Source organism: Oncorhynchus kisutch, linkage group LG17, assembly GCF_002021735.2.
Source record: "Oncorhynchus kisutch isolate 150728-3 linkage group LG17, Okis_V2, whole genome shotgun sequence".
NCBI classification, from domain to species: Eukaryota; Metazoa; Chordata; class Actinopteri; order Salmoniformes; family Salmonidae; genus Oncorhynchus; species Oncorhynchus kisutch.
This window is the reverse complement of record NC_034190.2, coordinates 5,349,575-5,366,182: the sequence shown is the minus strand read 5'-3', so window position 1 is coordinate 5,366,182 and position 16,608 is coordinate 5,349,575. Positions and strand designations below refer to the sequence as shown.

At 53.1% G+C, this 16,608-nt stretch overlaps 1 protein-coding gene across 3 annotated transcripts in view; it reads right to left on the bottom strand.

The window, feature by feature from the left end:
• trit1 (tRNA isopentenyltransferase 1) overlaps positions 1 to 16,608 on the bottom strand; it is a 77,636-nt gene that overhangs the window by 11,252 nt on the left and 49,776 nt on the right. For all 3 annotated transcript variants that reach the window (XM_031795022.1, XM_020507147.2, XM_031795023.1), the window contains 2 exons: positions 16,239 to 16,351; positions 2,844 to 2,921 (listed from right to left, as the gene is read on the bottom strand). In XM_031795022.1, the coding sequence (XP_031650882.1) occupies positions 2,844 to 2,921; positions 16,239 to 16,351 (191 nt within the window). The remainder of the gene's footprint in view (positions 1 to 2,843; positions 2,922 to 16,238; positions 16,352 to 16,608) is intronic.

Here is a 16,608-nt window from a genome sequence, read left to right as displayed (position 1 = left end):
AACATCGTCTGGCCCTCAGCGGAGGCCTTCATTACCGATGGTGAATCATGATTGGCCAACATCGTCTGGCCCTCAGCGGAGGCCTTCATTACCGATGTTGAATCATGATTGGCCAACAGCGTCTGGCCCTCAGCGGAGGCCTTCATTACCGATGTTGAATCATGATTGGCCAACAGCGTCTGGCCCTCAGCGGAGGCCTTCATTACCGGTGTTGAATCATGATTGGCCAACATCGTCTGGCCCTCAGCGGAGGCCTTCATTACCGATGTTGATTGACCATCGTCACGGAGAAGAAAGCTTGGAACTAAGCACCAAGGCAAAGATAAGCAGATAAGCAGACAAGCAGACACCCAGGCAATGTGGACACACACACGCTCTCACACAGACAGTCTCACACAGACAGTCTCTTTCGCTCTCACATACACGCAGACAGACACACACACAAAGACAGACGGTCACACAGTCTCTCTCACAGACACACACTCTCACGCAATGAACACAGTCTATCCATCTGGCACAGGCCACTGAGGTCAGACAGAGAGGTGAGGAGGCTCTTTCACTCTCACAGACAGTCTCACACACACGCAGACAGACAGTCACACACGCAGACAGACAACAAACACAGTCTCTCTCACAGACAACGAACACAGTCTCTCCATCTGGCGCAGGCCACTGAGGTCAGACAGAGAGGTGAGGAGGTTTAAGCCACTTCTGTCCTAACAGGATTAGGACTGGAGGAAGACGAGGGTGGAGGGAGAGACAAGCGGTGGAGACAGGTGGGGGATCAAGGATCAAGGCTAAGGGGTTAGTGCAGGTCAGAAGTGCTTCAGGCTGTCTGGCTGCCCAATCCCCCACTCAAACCCTAGACCCTACCCCCTTAGGCCCAATCCCTGAGGCACGTACATCGAATGAATGGATGCCCGACCCTACCCAAATAGGAGCCTAGACACTTCAAGTAACCCCGACAACCACGTCTGGAAAGGTTACAGGTCAATCCTCTCCTCCTCTCCTCCTCCTCCTCTTCTCTTCCTCTCCTCCTCTCCTCTCTGTGCTGTTGGGAGTGTTTCATTGGCTGTGTGTCGGCTGTCAGAGCAGTTTACCGATCAATGCAGCTGTACACAGCCCATCTGTAAATAGCCCATCCAACCTACCTCATCCCATATTTGTTTCAACTTGCACATCATCATCTGCACATCTACCACTCCAGTGTTAATCTGCTAAATTGTAATTACTTCACTACTATGGCCTATTTATTGCCTTGCCTCCTTACTTCATTTGCACACACTGTATATAAACTTTTCTATTGTGTTATTGACTGTACGTTTATTTATGTGTAACTCTGTGTTGTTGTTTGTGTCACACTGCTTTGCTTTATCTTGGCCAGGTCACAGTTGGAAATGAGAACTTGTTCTCAACTGGCCTACCTGGTTAAATAAAAGGTGAAATAAAAATATATTTAAAAAAATAAAAAATTGGTCCTTGTTTGTGAGTTGATGTACATGAAATGCCTCAGGGATTGGGCTTAGTGGGTAGGATCTAGGGTTTGAGTAGTGGTGTGTGTGTGTGTGTGTGTGTGTGTGTGTTTCAATCCTCGTGGGGACATTTGGGGGATTTTTGGTAGTAACACACGGAAAATGTTCCCTCGTTACCATGAGGACAACGGCTGTTTTAAACTTAGTGGTTCGGTTTAGGGTTTGGGGGTAAAGGGTAAAGGTCAGGGAAAATAGCATTTTGAATGGAGACGGATTTTAGGTCCCAACTAGGATAGAAAAACATGGGGTTGTTGGTGTGTTTCACAGTCTGTCTGAAAGTCAGCTCTGATTACTACAGCTTCATGTTGATAACACACACACATCGAAGAGATGAGGAAGAGGAGGAGGGGAAGGAGAGAGGAACGGACTGAGGGACGGAGAGAGGAACGGACTGAGGGACGGAGAGAGGGACGGACAGAGGGACGGAGAGAGGAACGGACTGAGGGACGGACTGAGGGACGGAGAGGGGAACGGAGAGAGGGACGGAGAGAGGGACGGAGAGAGGGACGGAGAGAGGGACGGAGAGAGGGACGGAGAGAGGGACGGAGAGAGGGACGGAGAGAGGGACGGAGAGAGGGACGGAGAGAGGGACGGAGAGAGGGACGGAGAGAGGGACGGAGAGAGGGACGGAGAGAGGGACGGAGAGAGGGACGGAGAGAGGGACGGAGAGAGGACGGAGAGAGGACGGAGAGAGGAACGGAGAGGACGGAGAGAGGAACGGACTGAGGGACGGAGAGAGGAACGGACTGAGGGACGGAGAGAGGAACGGACTGAGGGACGGAGAGAGGAACGGACTGAGGGACGGAGAGAGGAACGGACTGAGGGACGGAGAGAGGAACGGACTGAGGGACGGAGAGAGGAACGGACTGAGGGACGGAGAGAGGAACGGACTGAGGGACGGAGAGAGGAACGGACTGAGGGACGGAGAGAGGAACGGACTGAGGGACGGAGAGAGGAACGGACTGAGGGACGGAGAGAGGAACGGACTGAGGGACGGAGAGAGGAACGGACTGAGGGACGGAGAGAGGAACGGACTGAGGGACGGAGAGAGGAACGGACTGAGGGACGGACTGAGGGACGGAGAGAGGAACGGACTGAGGGACAGAGAGAGGGACAGAGAGAGGGACAGAGAGAGGGACAGAGAGAGGGACAGAGAGAGGGACAGAGAGAGGGACAGAGAGAGGGACGGAGAGAGGGACGGAGAGAGGGACGGAGAGAGGGACGGAGAGAGGGACGGAGAGAGGGACGGAGAGAGGGACGGAGAGAGGGACGGAGAGAGGGACGGAGAGAGGGACGGAGAGAGGGACTCACTCTTAAGGAAGCGATTACGGACCCATTTGTTCTGTTTCCTGGCGTACCGTCTTGTAGCCATCTTCAGATTCTCTACACCTGAGAGAAAAAGAGATTCAGCCCATTAAATCTCTCTCACACACACACACACACACACACACACACACACACCAAGGCTTCCGTTAGCTGGTAATAGCCGGTATTTGCCCCAAACCCCCAAAATGAAAAGCTGATAAATAATACTAAATTCCATTACAAAAATAAAAGCTTTTCAGCCTGTTGACTGAGGTGAATACCCGTGAGAGCCGAGGACACGGCGCCAACAGCTGTTGACTGAGGTAAATACCAGTGAGAGCCGAGGACACGGCGCCAACAGCTGTTGACTGAGGTAAATACCAATGAGAGCCGAGGACACGGCGCCAACAGCTGTTGCCTGAGGTAAATACCAGTGAGAGCCGAGGACACGGCGCCAACAGCTGTTGCCTGAGGTAAATACCAATGAGAGCCGAGGACACGGCGCCAACAGCTGTTGACTGAGGTAAATACCAGTGAGAGACGAGGACACGGCGCCAACAGCTGTTGGCTGAGGTAAATACCAGTGTCTGTAGTGAGAGCCGAGGACACGGCGCCAACAGCTGTTGACTGAGGTAAATACCAGTGAGAGCCGAGGACACGGCGCCAACAGCTGTTGCCTGAGGTAAATACCAGTGAGAGCCGAGGACACGGCGCCAACAGCTGTTGCCTGAGGTAAATACCAGTGAGAGCCGAGGACACGGCGCCAACAGCTGTTGCCTGAGGTAAATACCAGTGAGAGCCGAGGACAGGGCGCCAACAGCTGTTGCCTGAGGTAAATACCAGTGAGAGCCGAGGACACGGCGCCAACAGCTGTTGACTGAGGTAAATACCAGTGTCTGTAGTGAGAGCCGAGGACACGGCGCCAACAGCTGTTGACTGAGGTAAATACCAGTGTCTGTAGTGAGAGCCGAGGACACGGCACCAACAGCTGTTGCCTGAGGTAAATACCGGTGAGATCCGAGGACACGGCGCCAACAGCTGTTGACTGAGGTAAATACCAGTGAGAGTCGAGGACACGGCGCCAACAGCTGTTGCCTGAGGTAAATACCAGTGAGAGCCGAGGACATGGCGCCAACAGCTGTTGACTGAGGTAAATACCAGTGTCTGTAGTGAGAGCCGAGGACACGGCGCCAACAGCTGTTGACTGAGGTAAATACCAGTGTCTGTAGTGAGAGCCGAGGACACGGCGCCAACAGCTGTTGACTGAGTGAAAATACCAGTGTCCGTAGTGAGAGCAAAAGACAAGGCGCCAACAGCTGTTGACTGAGGGGAAATACCGGTGAGAGCCGAGGACACGGCGCCAACAGCTGTTGACTGAGATAAATACCAGTGTCTGTAGTGAGAGCCGAGGACACGGCGCCAACAGCTGTTGCCTGAGGTAAATACCAGTGAGAGCCGAGGACACGGCGCCAACAGCTGTTGACTGAGGTAAATACCAGTGAGAGCCGAGGACACGGCGCCAACAGCTGTTGCCTGAGGTAAATACCAGTGAGAGCCGAGGACACGGCGCCAACAGCTGTTGCCTGAGGTAAATACCAGTGAGAGCCGAGGACACGGCGCCAACAGCTGTTGACTGAGGTAAATACCAGTGAGAGTCGAGGACACGGCGCCAACAGCTGTTGCCTGAGGTAAATACCAGTGAGAGCCGAGGACATGGCGCCAACAGCTGTTGACTGAGGTAAATACCAGTGTCTGTAGTGAGAGCCGAGGACACGGCGCCAACAGCTGTTGACTGAGGTAAATACCAGTGTCTGTAGTGAGAGCCGAGGACACGGCGCCAACAGCTGTTGACTGAGTGAAAATACCAGTGTCCGTAGTGAGAGCAAAAGACAAGGCGCCAACAGCTGTTGACTGAGGGGAAATACCGGTGAGAGCCGAGGACACGGCGCCAACAGCTGTTGACTGAGATAAATACCAGTGTCTGTAGTGAGAGCCGAGGACACGGCGCCAACAGCTGTTGCCTGAGGTAAATACCAGTGAGAGCCGAGGACACGGCGCCAACAGCTGTTGACTGAGGTAAATACCAGTGAGAGCCGAGGACACGGCGCCAACAGCTGTTGCCTGAGGTAAATACCAGTGAGAGCCGAGGACACGGCGCCAACAGCTGTTGCCTGAGGTAAATACCAGTGAGAGCCGAGGACACGGCGCCAACAGCTGTTGCCTGAGGTAAATACCAGTGAGAGCCGAGGACACGGCGCCAACAGCTGTTGACTGAGGTAAATACCAGTGAGAGTCGAGGACACGGCGCCAACAGCTGTTGCCTGAGGTAAATACCAGTGAGAGCCGAGGACATGGCGCCAACAGCTGTTGACTGAGGTAAATACCAGTGTCTGTAGTGAGAGCCGAGGACACGGCGCCAACAGCTGTTGACTGAGGTAAATACCAGTGTCTGTAGTGAGAGCCGAGGACACGGCGCCAACAGCTGTTGACTGAGTGAAAATACCAGTGTCCGTAGTGAGAGCAAAAGACAAGGCGCCAACAGCTGTTGACTGAGGGGAAATACCAGTGAGAGCCGAGGACACGGCGCCAACAGCTGTTGACTGAGATAAATACCAGTGTCTGTAGTGAGAGCCGAGGACACGGCGCCAACAGCTGTTGCCTGAGGTAAATACCAGTGAGAGCCGAGGACACGGCGCCAACAGCTGTTGACTGAGGTAAATACCAGTGAGAGCCGAGGACACGGCGCCAACAGCTGTTGCCTGAGGTAAATACCAGTGAGAGCCGAGGACACGGCGCCAACAGCTGTTGCCTGAGGTAAATACCAGTGAGAGCCGAGGACACGGCGCCAACAGCTGTTGACTGAGGTAAATACCAGTGAGAGCCGAGGACACGGCACCAACAGCTGTTGACTGAGGTAAATACCAGTGAGAGACGAGGACACGGCGCCAACAGCTGTTGGCTGAGGTAAATACCAGTGTCTGTAGTGAGAGCCGAGGACACGGCGCCAACAGCTGTTGACTGAGGTAAATACCAGTGAGAGCCGAGGACACGGCGCCAACAGCTGTTGCCTGAGGTAAATACCAGTGAGAGCCGAGGACACGGCGCCAACAGCTGTTGCCTGAGGTAAATACCAGTGAGAGCCGAGGACACGGCGCCAACAGCTGTTGCCTGAGGTAAATACCAGTGAGAGCCGAGGACAGGGCGCCAACAGCTGTTGCCTGAGGTAAATACCAGTGAGAGCCGAGGACACGGCGCCAACAGCTGTTGACTGAGGTAAATACCAGTGTCTGTAGTGAGAGCCGAGGACACGGCGCCAACAGCTGTTGACTGAGGTAAATACCAGTGTCTGTAGTGAGAGCCGAGGACACGGCACCAACAGCTGTTGCCTGAGGTAAATACCGGTGAGATCCGAGGACACGGCGCCAACAGCTGTTGACTGAGGTAAATACCAGTGAGAGTCGAGGACACGGCGCCAACAGCTGTTGCCTGAGGTAAATACCAGTGAGAGCCGAGGACATGGCGCCAACAGCTGTTGACTGAGGTAAATACCAGTGTCTGTAGTGAGAGCCGAGGACACGGCGCCAACAGCTGTTGACTGAGGTAAATACCAGTGTCTGTAGTGAGAGCCGAGGACACGGCGCCAACAGCTGTTGACTGAGGTAAATACCAGTGTCTGTAGTGAGAGCCGAGGACACGGCGCCAACAGCTGTTGACTGAGTGAAAATACCAGTGTCCGTAGTGAGAGCAAAAGACAAGGCGCCAACAGCTGTTGACTGAGGGGAAATACCAGTGAGAGCCGAGGACACGGCGCCAACAGCTGTTGACTGAGATAAATACCAGTGTCTGTAGTGAGAGCCGAGGACACGGCGCCAACAGCTGTTGCCTGAGGTAAATACCAGTGAGAGCCGAGGACACGGCGCCAACAGCTGTTGACTGAGATAAATACCAGTGTCTGTAGTGAGAGCCGAGGACACGGCGCCAACAGCTGTTGCCTGAGGTAAATACCAGTGAGAGCCGAGGACACGGCGCCAACAGCTGTTGACTGAGGTAAATACCAGTGAGAGCCGAGGACACGGCGCCAACAGCTGTTGCCTGAGGTAAATACCAGTGAGAGCCGAGGACACGGCGCCAACAGCTGTTGCCTGAGGTAAATACCAGTGAGAGCCGAGGACACGGCGCCAACAGCTGTTGACTGAGGTAAATACCAGTGAGAGCCGAGGACACGGCACCAACAGCTGTTGACTGAGGTAAATACCAGTGAGAGACGAGGACACGGCGCCAACAGCTGTTGGCTGAGGTAAATACCAGTGAGAGACGAGGACACGGCGCCAACAGCTGTTGGCTGAGGTAAATACCAGTGAGAGACGAGGACACGGCGCCAACAGCTGTTGCCTGAGGTAAATACCAGTGAGAGCCGAGGACACGGCGCCAACAGCTGTTGGCTGAGGTAAATACCAGTGAGAGCCGAGGACACGGCGCCAACAGCTGTTGCCTGAGGTAAATACCAGTGAGAGTCGAGGACACGGCGCCAACAGCTGTTGGCTGAGGTAAATACCAGTGAGAGCAGAGGACACGGCACCAACAGCTGTTGGCTGAGGTAAATACCAGTGAGAGACGAGGACACGGCGCCAACAGCTGTTGACTGAGGTAAATACCAGTGAGAGCCGAGGACACGGCGCCAACAGCTGTTGACTGAGGTAAATACCAGTGAGAGACGAGGACACGGCGCCAACAGCTGTTGACTGAGGTAAATACCAGTGAGAGACGAGGACACGGCGCCAACAGCTGTTGACTGAGGTAAATACCAGTGAGAGACGAGGACACGGCGCCAACAGCTGTTGACTGAGGTAAATACCAGTGAGAGCCGAGGACACGGCGCCAACAGCTGTTGGCTGAGGTAAATACCAGTGAGAGCCGAGGACACGGCGCCAACAGCTGTTGCCTGAGGTAAATACCAGTGAGAGCCGAGGACACGGCGCCAACAGCTGTTGGCTGAGGTAAATACCAGTGAGAGCCGAGGACACGGCGTCAACAGCTGTTGGCTGAGGTAAATACCAGTGTCTGTAGTGAGAGCCGAGGACACGGCGCCAACAGCTGTTGGCTGAGGTAAATACCAGTGAGAGCCGAGGACACGGCGCCAACAGCTGTTGGCTGAGGTAAATACCAGTGTCTGTAGTGAGAGCCGAGGACACGGCGCCAACAGCTGTTGACTGAGATAAATACCAGTGTCTGTAGTGAGAGCCGAGGACACGGCGCCAACAGCTGTTGACTGAGATAAATACCAGTGAGAGCCGAGGACACGGCGCCAACAGCTGTTGACTGAGATAAATACCAGTGAGAGCCGAGGACACGGCGCCAACAGCTGTTGACTGAGGTAAATACCAGTGAGAGCCGAGGACACGGCGCCAACAGCTGTTGACTGAGGTAAATACCAGTGAGAGACGAGGACACGGCGCCAACAGCTGTTGACTGAGGTAAATACCAGTGAGAGACGAGGACACGGCGCCAACAGCTATTGACTGAGGCAAATACCAGTGAGAGACGAGGACACGGCGCCAACAGCTGTTGACTGAGGTAAATACCAGTGAGAGCCGAGGACACGGCGCCAACAGCTGTTGGCTGAGGTAAATACCAGTGAGAGCCGAGGACACGGCGCCAACAGCTGTTGCCTGAGGTAAATACCAGTGAGAGCCGAGGACACGGCGCCAACAGCTGTTGGCTGAGGTAAATACCAGTGAGAGCCGAGGACACGGCGTCAACAGCTGTTGGCTGAGGTAAATACCAGTGTCTGTAGTGAGAGCCGAGGACACGGCGCCAACAGCTGTTGACTGAGATAAATACCAGTGTCTGTAGTGAGAGCCGAGGACACGGCGCCAACAGCTGTTGACTGAGATAAATACCAGTGAGAGCCGAGGACACGGCGCCAACAGCTGTTGACTGAGATAAATACCAGTGAGAGCCGAGGACACGGCGCCAACAGCTGTTGACTGAGATAAATACCAGTGAGAGCCGAGGACACGGCGCCAACAGCTGTTGACTGAGGTAAATACCAGTGAGAGCCGAGGACACGGCGCCAACAGCTGTTGACTGAGATAAATACCAGTGTCTGTAGTGAGAGCCGAGGACACGGCGCCAACAGCTGTTGACTGAGATAAATACCAGTGAGAGCCGAGGACACGGCGCCAACAGCTGTTGACTGAGGTAAATACCAGTGAGAGCCGAGGACACGGCACCAACAGCTGTTGACTGAGGTAAATACCAGTGAGAGCCGAGGACAGGGCGCCAACAGCTGTTGACTGAGGTAAATACCAGTGAGAGCCGAGGACACGGCGCCAACAGCTGTTGACTGAGGTAAATACCAGTGAGAGCCGAGGACACGGCACCAACAGCTGTTGACTGAGGTAAATACCAGTGTCTGTAGTGAGAGCCGAGGACACGGCGCCAACAGCTGTTGACTGAGGTAAATACCAGTGAGAGCCGAGGACACGGCGCCAACAGCTGTTGACTGAGGTAAATACCAGTGAGAGCCGAGGACACGGCGCCAACAGCTGTTGACTGAGGTAAATACCAGTGAGAGCCGAGGACACGGCGCCAACAGCTGTTGACTGAGGTAAATACCAGTGTCTGTAGTGAGAGCCGAGGACACGGAGCCAACAGCTGTTGACTGAGGTAAATACCAGTGTCTGTAGTGAGAGCCGAGGACACGGAGCCAACAGCTGTTGACTGAGGTAAATACCAGTGTCTGTAGTGAGAGCCGAGGACACGGCGCCAACAGCTGTTGGCTGAGGTAAATACCAGTGAGAGCCGAGGACACGGCACCAACAGCTGTTGGCTGAGGTAAATACCAGTGAGAGCCGAGGACACGGCACCAACAGCTGTTGGCTGAGGTAAATACCAGTGAGAGCCGAGGACACGGCGCCAACAGCTGTTGACTGAGATAAATACCAGTGAGAGCCGAGGACACGGCGCCAACAGCTGTTGACTGAGATAAATACCAGTGAGAGCCGAGGACACGGCGCCAACAGCTGTTGACTGAGATAAATACCAGTGAGAGCCGAGGACAGGGCGCCAACAGCTGTTGACTGAGATAAATACCAGTGAGAGCCGAGGACAGGGCGCCAACAGCTGTTGACTGAGATAAATACCAGTGAGAGCCGAGGACACGGCGCCAACAGCTGTTGACTGAGATAAATACCAGTGTCTGTAGTGAGAGCCGAGGACACGGCGCCAACAGCTGTTGACTGAGATAAATACCAGTGAGAGCCGAGGACACGGCGCCAACAGCTGTTGACTGAGATAAATACCAGTGTCTGTAGTGAGAGCCGAGGACACGGCGCCAACAGCTGTTGACTGAGATAAATACCAGTGAGAGCCGAGGACACGGCGCCAACAGCTGTTGACTGAGATAAATACCAGTGAGAGCCGAGGACAGGGAGCCAACAGCTGTTGACTGAGATAAATACCAGTGAGAGCCGAGGACACGGCGCCAACAGCTGTTGCCTGAGGTAAATACCAGTGTCTGTAGTGAGAGCCGAGGACACGGCGCCAACAGCTGTTGACTGAGGTAAATACCAGTGAGAGCCGAGGACACGGCGCCAACAGCTGTTGACTGAGGTAAATACCAGTGAGAGCCGAGGACACGGCGCCAACAGCTGTTGACTGAGGTAAATACCAGTGAGAGCCGAGGACACGGCGCCAACAGCTGTTGACTGAGGTAAATACCAGTGTCTGTAGTGAGAGCCGAGGACACGGAGCCAACAGCTGTTGACTGAGGTAAATACCAGTGTCTGTAGTGAGAGCCGAGGACACGGAGCCAACAGCTGTTGACTGAGGTAAATACCAGTGTCTGTAGTGAGAGCCGAGGACACGGCGCCAACAGCTGTTGGCTGAGGTAAATACCAGTGAGAGCCGAGGACACGGCACCAACAGCTGTTGGCTGAGGTAAATACCAGTGAGAGCCGAGGACACGGCACCAACAGCTGTTGGCTGAGGTAAATACCAGTGAGAGCCGAGGACACGGCGCCAACAGCTGTTGACTGAGATAAATACCAGTGAGAGCCGAGGACACGGCGCCAACAGCTGTTGACTGAGATAAATACCAGTGAGAGCCGAGGACACGGCGCCAACAGCTGTTGACTGAGATAAATACCAGTGAGAGCCGAGGACAGGGCGCCAACAGCTGTTGACTGAGATAAATACCAGTGAGAGCCGAGGACAGGGCGCCAACAGCTGTTGACTGAGATAAATACCAGTGAGAGCCGAGGACACGGCGCCAACAGCTGTTGACTGAGATAAATACCAGTGTCTGTAGTGAGAGCCGAGGACACGGCGCCAACAGCTGTTGACTGAGATAAATACCAGTGAGAGCCGAGGACACGGCGCCAACAGCTGTTGACTGAGATAAATACCAGTGTCTGTAGTGAGAGCCGAGGACACGGCGCCAACAGCTGTTGACTGAGATAAATACCAGTGAGAGCCGAGGACACGGCGCCAACAGCTGTTGACTGAGATAAATACCAGTGAGAGCCGAGGACAGGGAGCCAACAGCTGTTGACTGAGATAAATACCAGTGAGAGCCGAGGACACGGCGCCAACAGCTGTTGACTGAGATAAATACCAGTGTCTGTAGTGAGAGCCGAGGACACGGCGCCAACAGCTGTTGACTGAGATAAATACCAGTGAGAGCCGAGGACACGGCGCCAACAGCTGTTGACTGAGATAAATACCAGTGTCTGTAGTGAGAGCCGAGGACACGGCGCCAACAGCTGTTGACTGAGATAAATACCAGTGAGAGCCGAGGACACGGAGCCAACAGCTGTTGACTGAGGTAAATACCAGTGAGAGCCGAGGACACGGCGCCAACAGCTGTTGACTGAGATAAATACCAGTGAGAGCCGAGGACACGGCGCCAACAGCTGTTGACTGAGATAAATACCAGTGAGAGCCGAGGACACGGAGCCAACAGCTGTTGACTGAGATAAATACCAGTGAGAGCCGAGGACACGGCGCCAACAGCTGTTGACTGAGATAAATACCAGTGTCTGTAGTGAGAGCCGAGGACACGGCGCCAACAGCTGTTGACTGAGATAAATACCAGTGAGAGCCGAGGACACGGCGCCAACAGCTGTTGACTGAGATAAATACCAGTGTCTGTAGTGAGAGCCGAGGACACGGCGCCAACAGCTGTTGACTGAGATAAATACCAGTGAGAGCCGAGGACACGGCGCCAACAGCTGTTGACTGAGATAAATACCAGTGAGAGCCGAGGACACGGCGCCAACAGCTGTTGACTGAGATAAATACCAGTGAGAGCCGAGGACACGGCGCCAACAGCTGTTGACTGAGATAAATACCAGTGAGAGCCGAGGACAGGGCGCCAACAGCTGTTGACTGAGATAAATACCAGTGAGAGCCGAGGACAGGGCGCCAACAGCTGTTGACTGAGATAAATACCAGTGAGAGCCGAGGACACGGCGCCAACAGCTGTTGACTGAGATAAATACCAGTGTCTGTAGTGAGAGCCGAGGACACGGCGCCAACAGCTGTTGACTGAGATAAATACCAGTGAGAGCCGAGGACACGGCGCCAACAGCTGTTGACTGAGATAAATACCAGTGTCTGTAGTGAGAGCCGAGGACACGGCGCCAACAGCTGTTGACTGAGATAAATACCAGTGAGAGCCGAGGACACGGCGCCAACAGCTGTTGACTGAGATAAATACCAGTGAGAGCCGAGGACAGGGAGCCAACAGCTGTTGACTGAGATAAATACCAGTGAGAGCCGAGGACACGGCGCCAACAGCTGTTGACTGAGATAAATACCAGTGTCTGTAGTGAGAGCCGAGGACACGGCGCCAACAGCTGTTGACTGAGATAAATACCAGTGAGAGCCGAGGACACGGCGCCAACAGCTGTTGACTGAGGTAAATACCAGTGAGAGCCGAGGACACGGCGCCAACAGCTGTTGACTGAGGTAAATACCAGTGAGAGCCGAGGACACGGCGCCAACAGCTGTTGACTGAGGTAAATACCAGTGAGAGCCGAGGACACGGCGCCAACAGCTGTTGCCTGAGGTAAATACCAGTGTCTGTAGTGAGAGCCGAGGACACGGTGCCAACAGCTGTTGACTGAGGTAAATACCAGTGAGAGCCGAGGACACGGCGCCAACAGCTGTTGACTGAGGTAAATACCAGTGAGAGCCGAGGACACGGCGCCAACAGCTGTTGACTGAGGTAAATACCAGTGAGAGCCGAGGACACGGCGCCAACAGCTGTTGACTGAGGTAAATACCAGTGTCTGTAGTGAGAGCCGAGGACACGGAGCCAACAGCTGTTGACTGAGGTAAATACCAGTGTCTGTAGTGAGAGCCGAGGACACGGAGCCAACAGCTGTTGACTGAGGTAAATACCAGTGTCTGTAGTGAGAGCCGAGGACACGGCGCCAACAGCTGTTGGCTGAGGTAAATACCAGTGAGAGCCGAGGACACGGCACCAACAGCTGTTGGCTGAGGTAAATACCAGTGAGAGCCGAGGACACGGCACCAACAGCTGTTGGCTGAGGTAAATACCAGTGAGAGCCGAGGACACGGCGCCAACAGCTGTTGACTGAGATAAATACCAGTGAGAGCCGAGGACACGGCGCCAACAGCTGTTGACTGAGATAAATACCAGTGAGAGCCGAGGACACGGCGCCAACAGCTGTTGACTGAGATAAATACCAGTGAGAGCCGAGGACAGGGCGCCAACAGCTGTTGACTGAGATAAATACCAGTGAGAGCCGAGGACAGGGCGCCAACAGCTGTTGACTGAGATAAATACCAGTGAGAGCCGAGGACACGGCGCCAACAGCTGTTGACTGAGATAAATACCAGTGTCTGTAGTGAGAGCCGAGGACACGGCGCCAACAGCTGTTGACTGAGATAAATACCAGTGAGAGCCGAGGACACGGCGCCAACAGCTGTTGACTGAGATAAATACCAGTGTCTGTAGTGAGAGCCGAGGACACGGCGCCAACAGCTGTTGACTGAGATAAATACCAGTGAGAGCCGAGGACACGGCGCCAACAGCTGTTGACTGAGATAAATACCAGTGAGAGCCGAGGACAGGGAGCCAACAGCTGTTGACTGAGATAAATACCAGTGAGAGCCGAGGACACGGCGCCAACAGCTGTTGACTGAGATAAATACCAGTGTCTGTAGTGAGAGCCGAGGACACGGCGCCAACAGCTGTTGACTGAGATAAATACCAGTGAGAGCCGAGGACACGGCGCCAACAGCTGTTGACTGAGATAAATACCAGTGTCTGTAGTGAGAGCCGAGGACACGGCGCCAACAGCTGTTGACTGAGATAAATACCAGTGAGAGCCGAGGACACGGAGCCAACAGCTGTTGACTGAGGTAAATACCAGTGAGAGCCGAGGACACGGCGCCAACAGCTGTTGACTGAGATAAATACCAGTGAGAGCCGAGGACACGGCGCCAACAGCTGTTGACTGAGATAAATACCAGTGAGAGCCGAGGACACGGAGCCAACAGCTGTTGACTGAGATAAATACCAGTGAGAGCCGAGGACACGGCGCCAACAGCTGTTGACTGAGATAAATACCAGTGTCTGTAGTGAGAGCCGAGGACACGGCGCCAACAGCTGTTGACTGAGATAAATACCAGTGAGAGCCGAGGACACGGCGCCAACAGCTGTTGACTGAGATAAATACCAGTGTCTGTAGTGAGAGCCGAGGACACGGCGCCAACAGCTGTTGACTGAGATAAATACCAGTGAGAGCCGAGGACACGGCGCCAACAGCTGTTGACTGAGATAAATACCAGTGTCTGTAGTGAGAGCCGAGGACACGGCGCCAACAGCTGTTGACTGAGATAAATACCAGTGAGAGCCGAGGACACGGCGCCAACAGCTGTTGACTGAGGTAAATACCAGTGTCTGTAGTGAGAGCCGAGGACACGGCGCCAACAGCTGTTGACTGAGGTAAATACCAGTGAGAGCCGAGGACACGGCGCCAACAGCTGTTGACTGAGATAAATACCAGTGTCTGTAGTGAGAGCCGAGGACACGGCGCCAACAGCTGTTGACTGAGATAAATACCAGTGAGAGCCGAGGACACGGCGCCAACAGCTGTTGACTGAGATAAATACCAGTGAGAGCCGAGGACACGGCGCCAACAGCTGTTGACTGAGATAAATACCAGTGTCTGTAGTGAGATATTCATAATTTATGCAAATAATATAACTCAGAGTAGGCTGATCAGATTTCTTCCTCCGAATAATTTTGGCCTTTTATAAAATCACATTTCATGCAATTCTACAACACTTTATATGACTAAAGATCAGCAGAATCTTTATTTTTATATGCCACAAATGACAGGGTAGCCTACTCGGCTGACATTAACAGATCAATAAAAATGATGTCTGATCCATATGTGAGCCCTATGAGAACACAAATACAACATGACCTCCGTCTAACCTGGAGGAAGTGACCCAATGATAAGACAGTGAGGATGCAGACTCAGCAGGGAGTCTTTCTCATTGTCTTCTCTTTACAGCAAATTTGCTTTCGAAACAGTTTCTCCGTGCTTATATTTTTAAATATTTTGATATGTCTGGATGGATGGTTCTGCTTTTCACTGACAGTTGCAACTCTACAAATCGTCTATTTGGTATTTGCTGCGAGCGCTGCCCAAATTGCCGGTCCTTCTGACTGTAGGCTATGCGATTTAAAACAAACCACAGTTTAGATTTTTTTTTTTTAAGAAGCTAAATGATCCTCTGTGGCCAAAATCAATGATTTTATTTATTTCTGAATAAACATGAGTAAGCTAATTAGGCTATATAATTTTGGCAATTTAATTCAATTTACTTTAGAAAAAGCTTTCCATAACCTTATGGACACGCAGCCTATGTCATCTAATATCTACAAATTGCTCAACAGAATTCGGTAAGAAGGACGCACGATGTTGCATCCTAGTTGCGTGTTCTGTTAAAATGAATTATTATTCATTATTAAAATGTGATTTCTAACATAGTGGCTGGACGCCCTAATCAGATTAGGGAATAAATGTTCATGGGTAAATTTATGGTCAAATTAATTTATGGTTAAATTAATTAACACACCTTGGTTCCGGAGTGTCTCTCAAACACACACCTTGGTTCCGGAGTGTCTCTCAAACACACACCTTGGTTCCGGAGTGTCTCTCAAACACACACCTTGGTTCCGGAGTGTCTCTCAAACACACACCTTGGTTCCGGAGTGTCTCTCAAACACACACCTTGGTTCCGGAGTGTCTCTCAAACACACACCTTGGTTCCGGAGTGTCTCTCAAACACACACCTTGGTTCCGGAGTGTCTCTCAAACACACACCTTGGTTCCGGAGTGTCTCTCAAACACACACCTTGGTTCCGGAGTGTCTCTCGGACCTCCTGTGTCGTCTCATCAGGACATGTCAGGTACTCATGGAACTCCTTAAAACCTATAGACTGGAATATACCATGCTGGTAGTCCTGACTGAGACAGAGAAGGAGAGAGCAGAGAAGGAGCGAGAGAGAAGGAGGGAGAGAGAGGAGGGAGAGAGAGAAGGAGCGAGAGAGGAGAGAAGGAGAGAAGGAACGAGAGAGAGAAGGAGGGAGAGAGAGAAGGAGGGAGAGAGAGAAGGAGGGAGAGAGAGAGGAGAGAAGGAACGAGAGAGAGAAGGAGAGAGAAGAGAAGGAGCGAGAGAGAGAGGAGAGAAGGAACGAGAGAGAGGAGGGAGAGAGAGAAGGAGC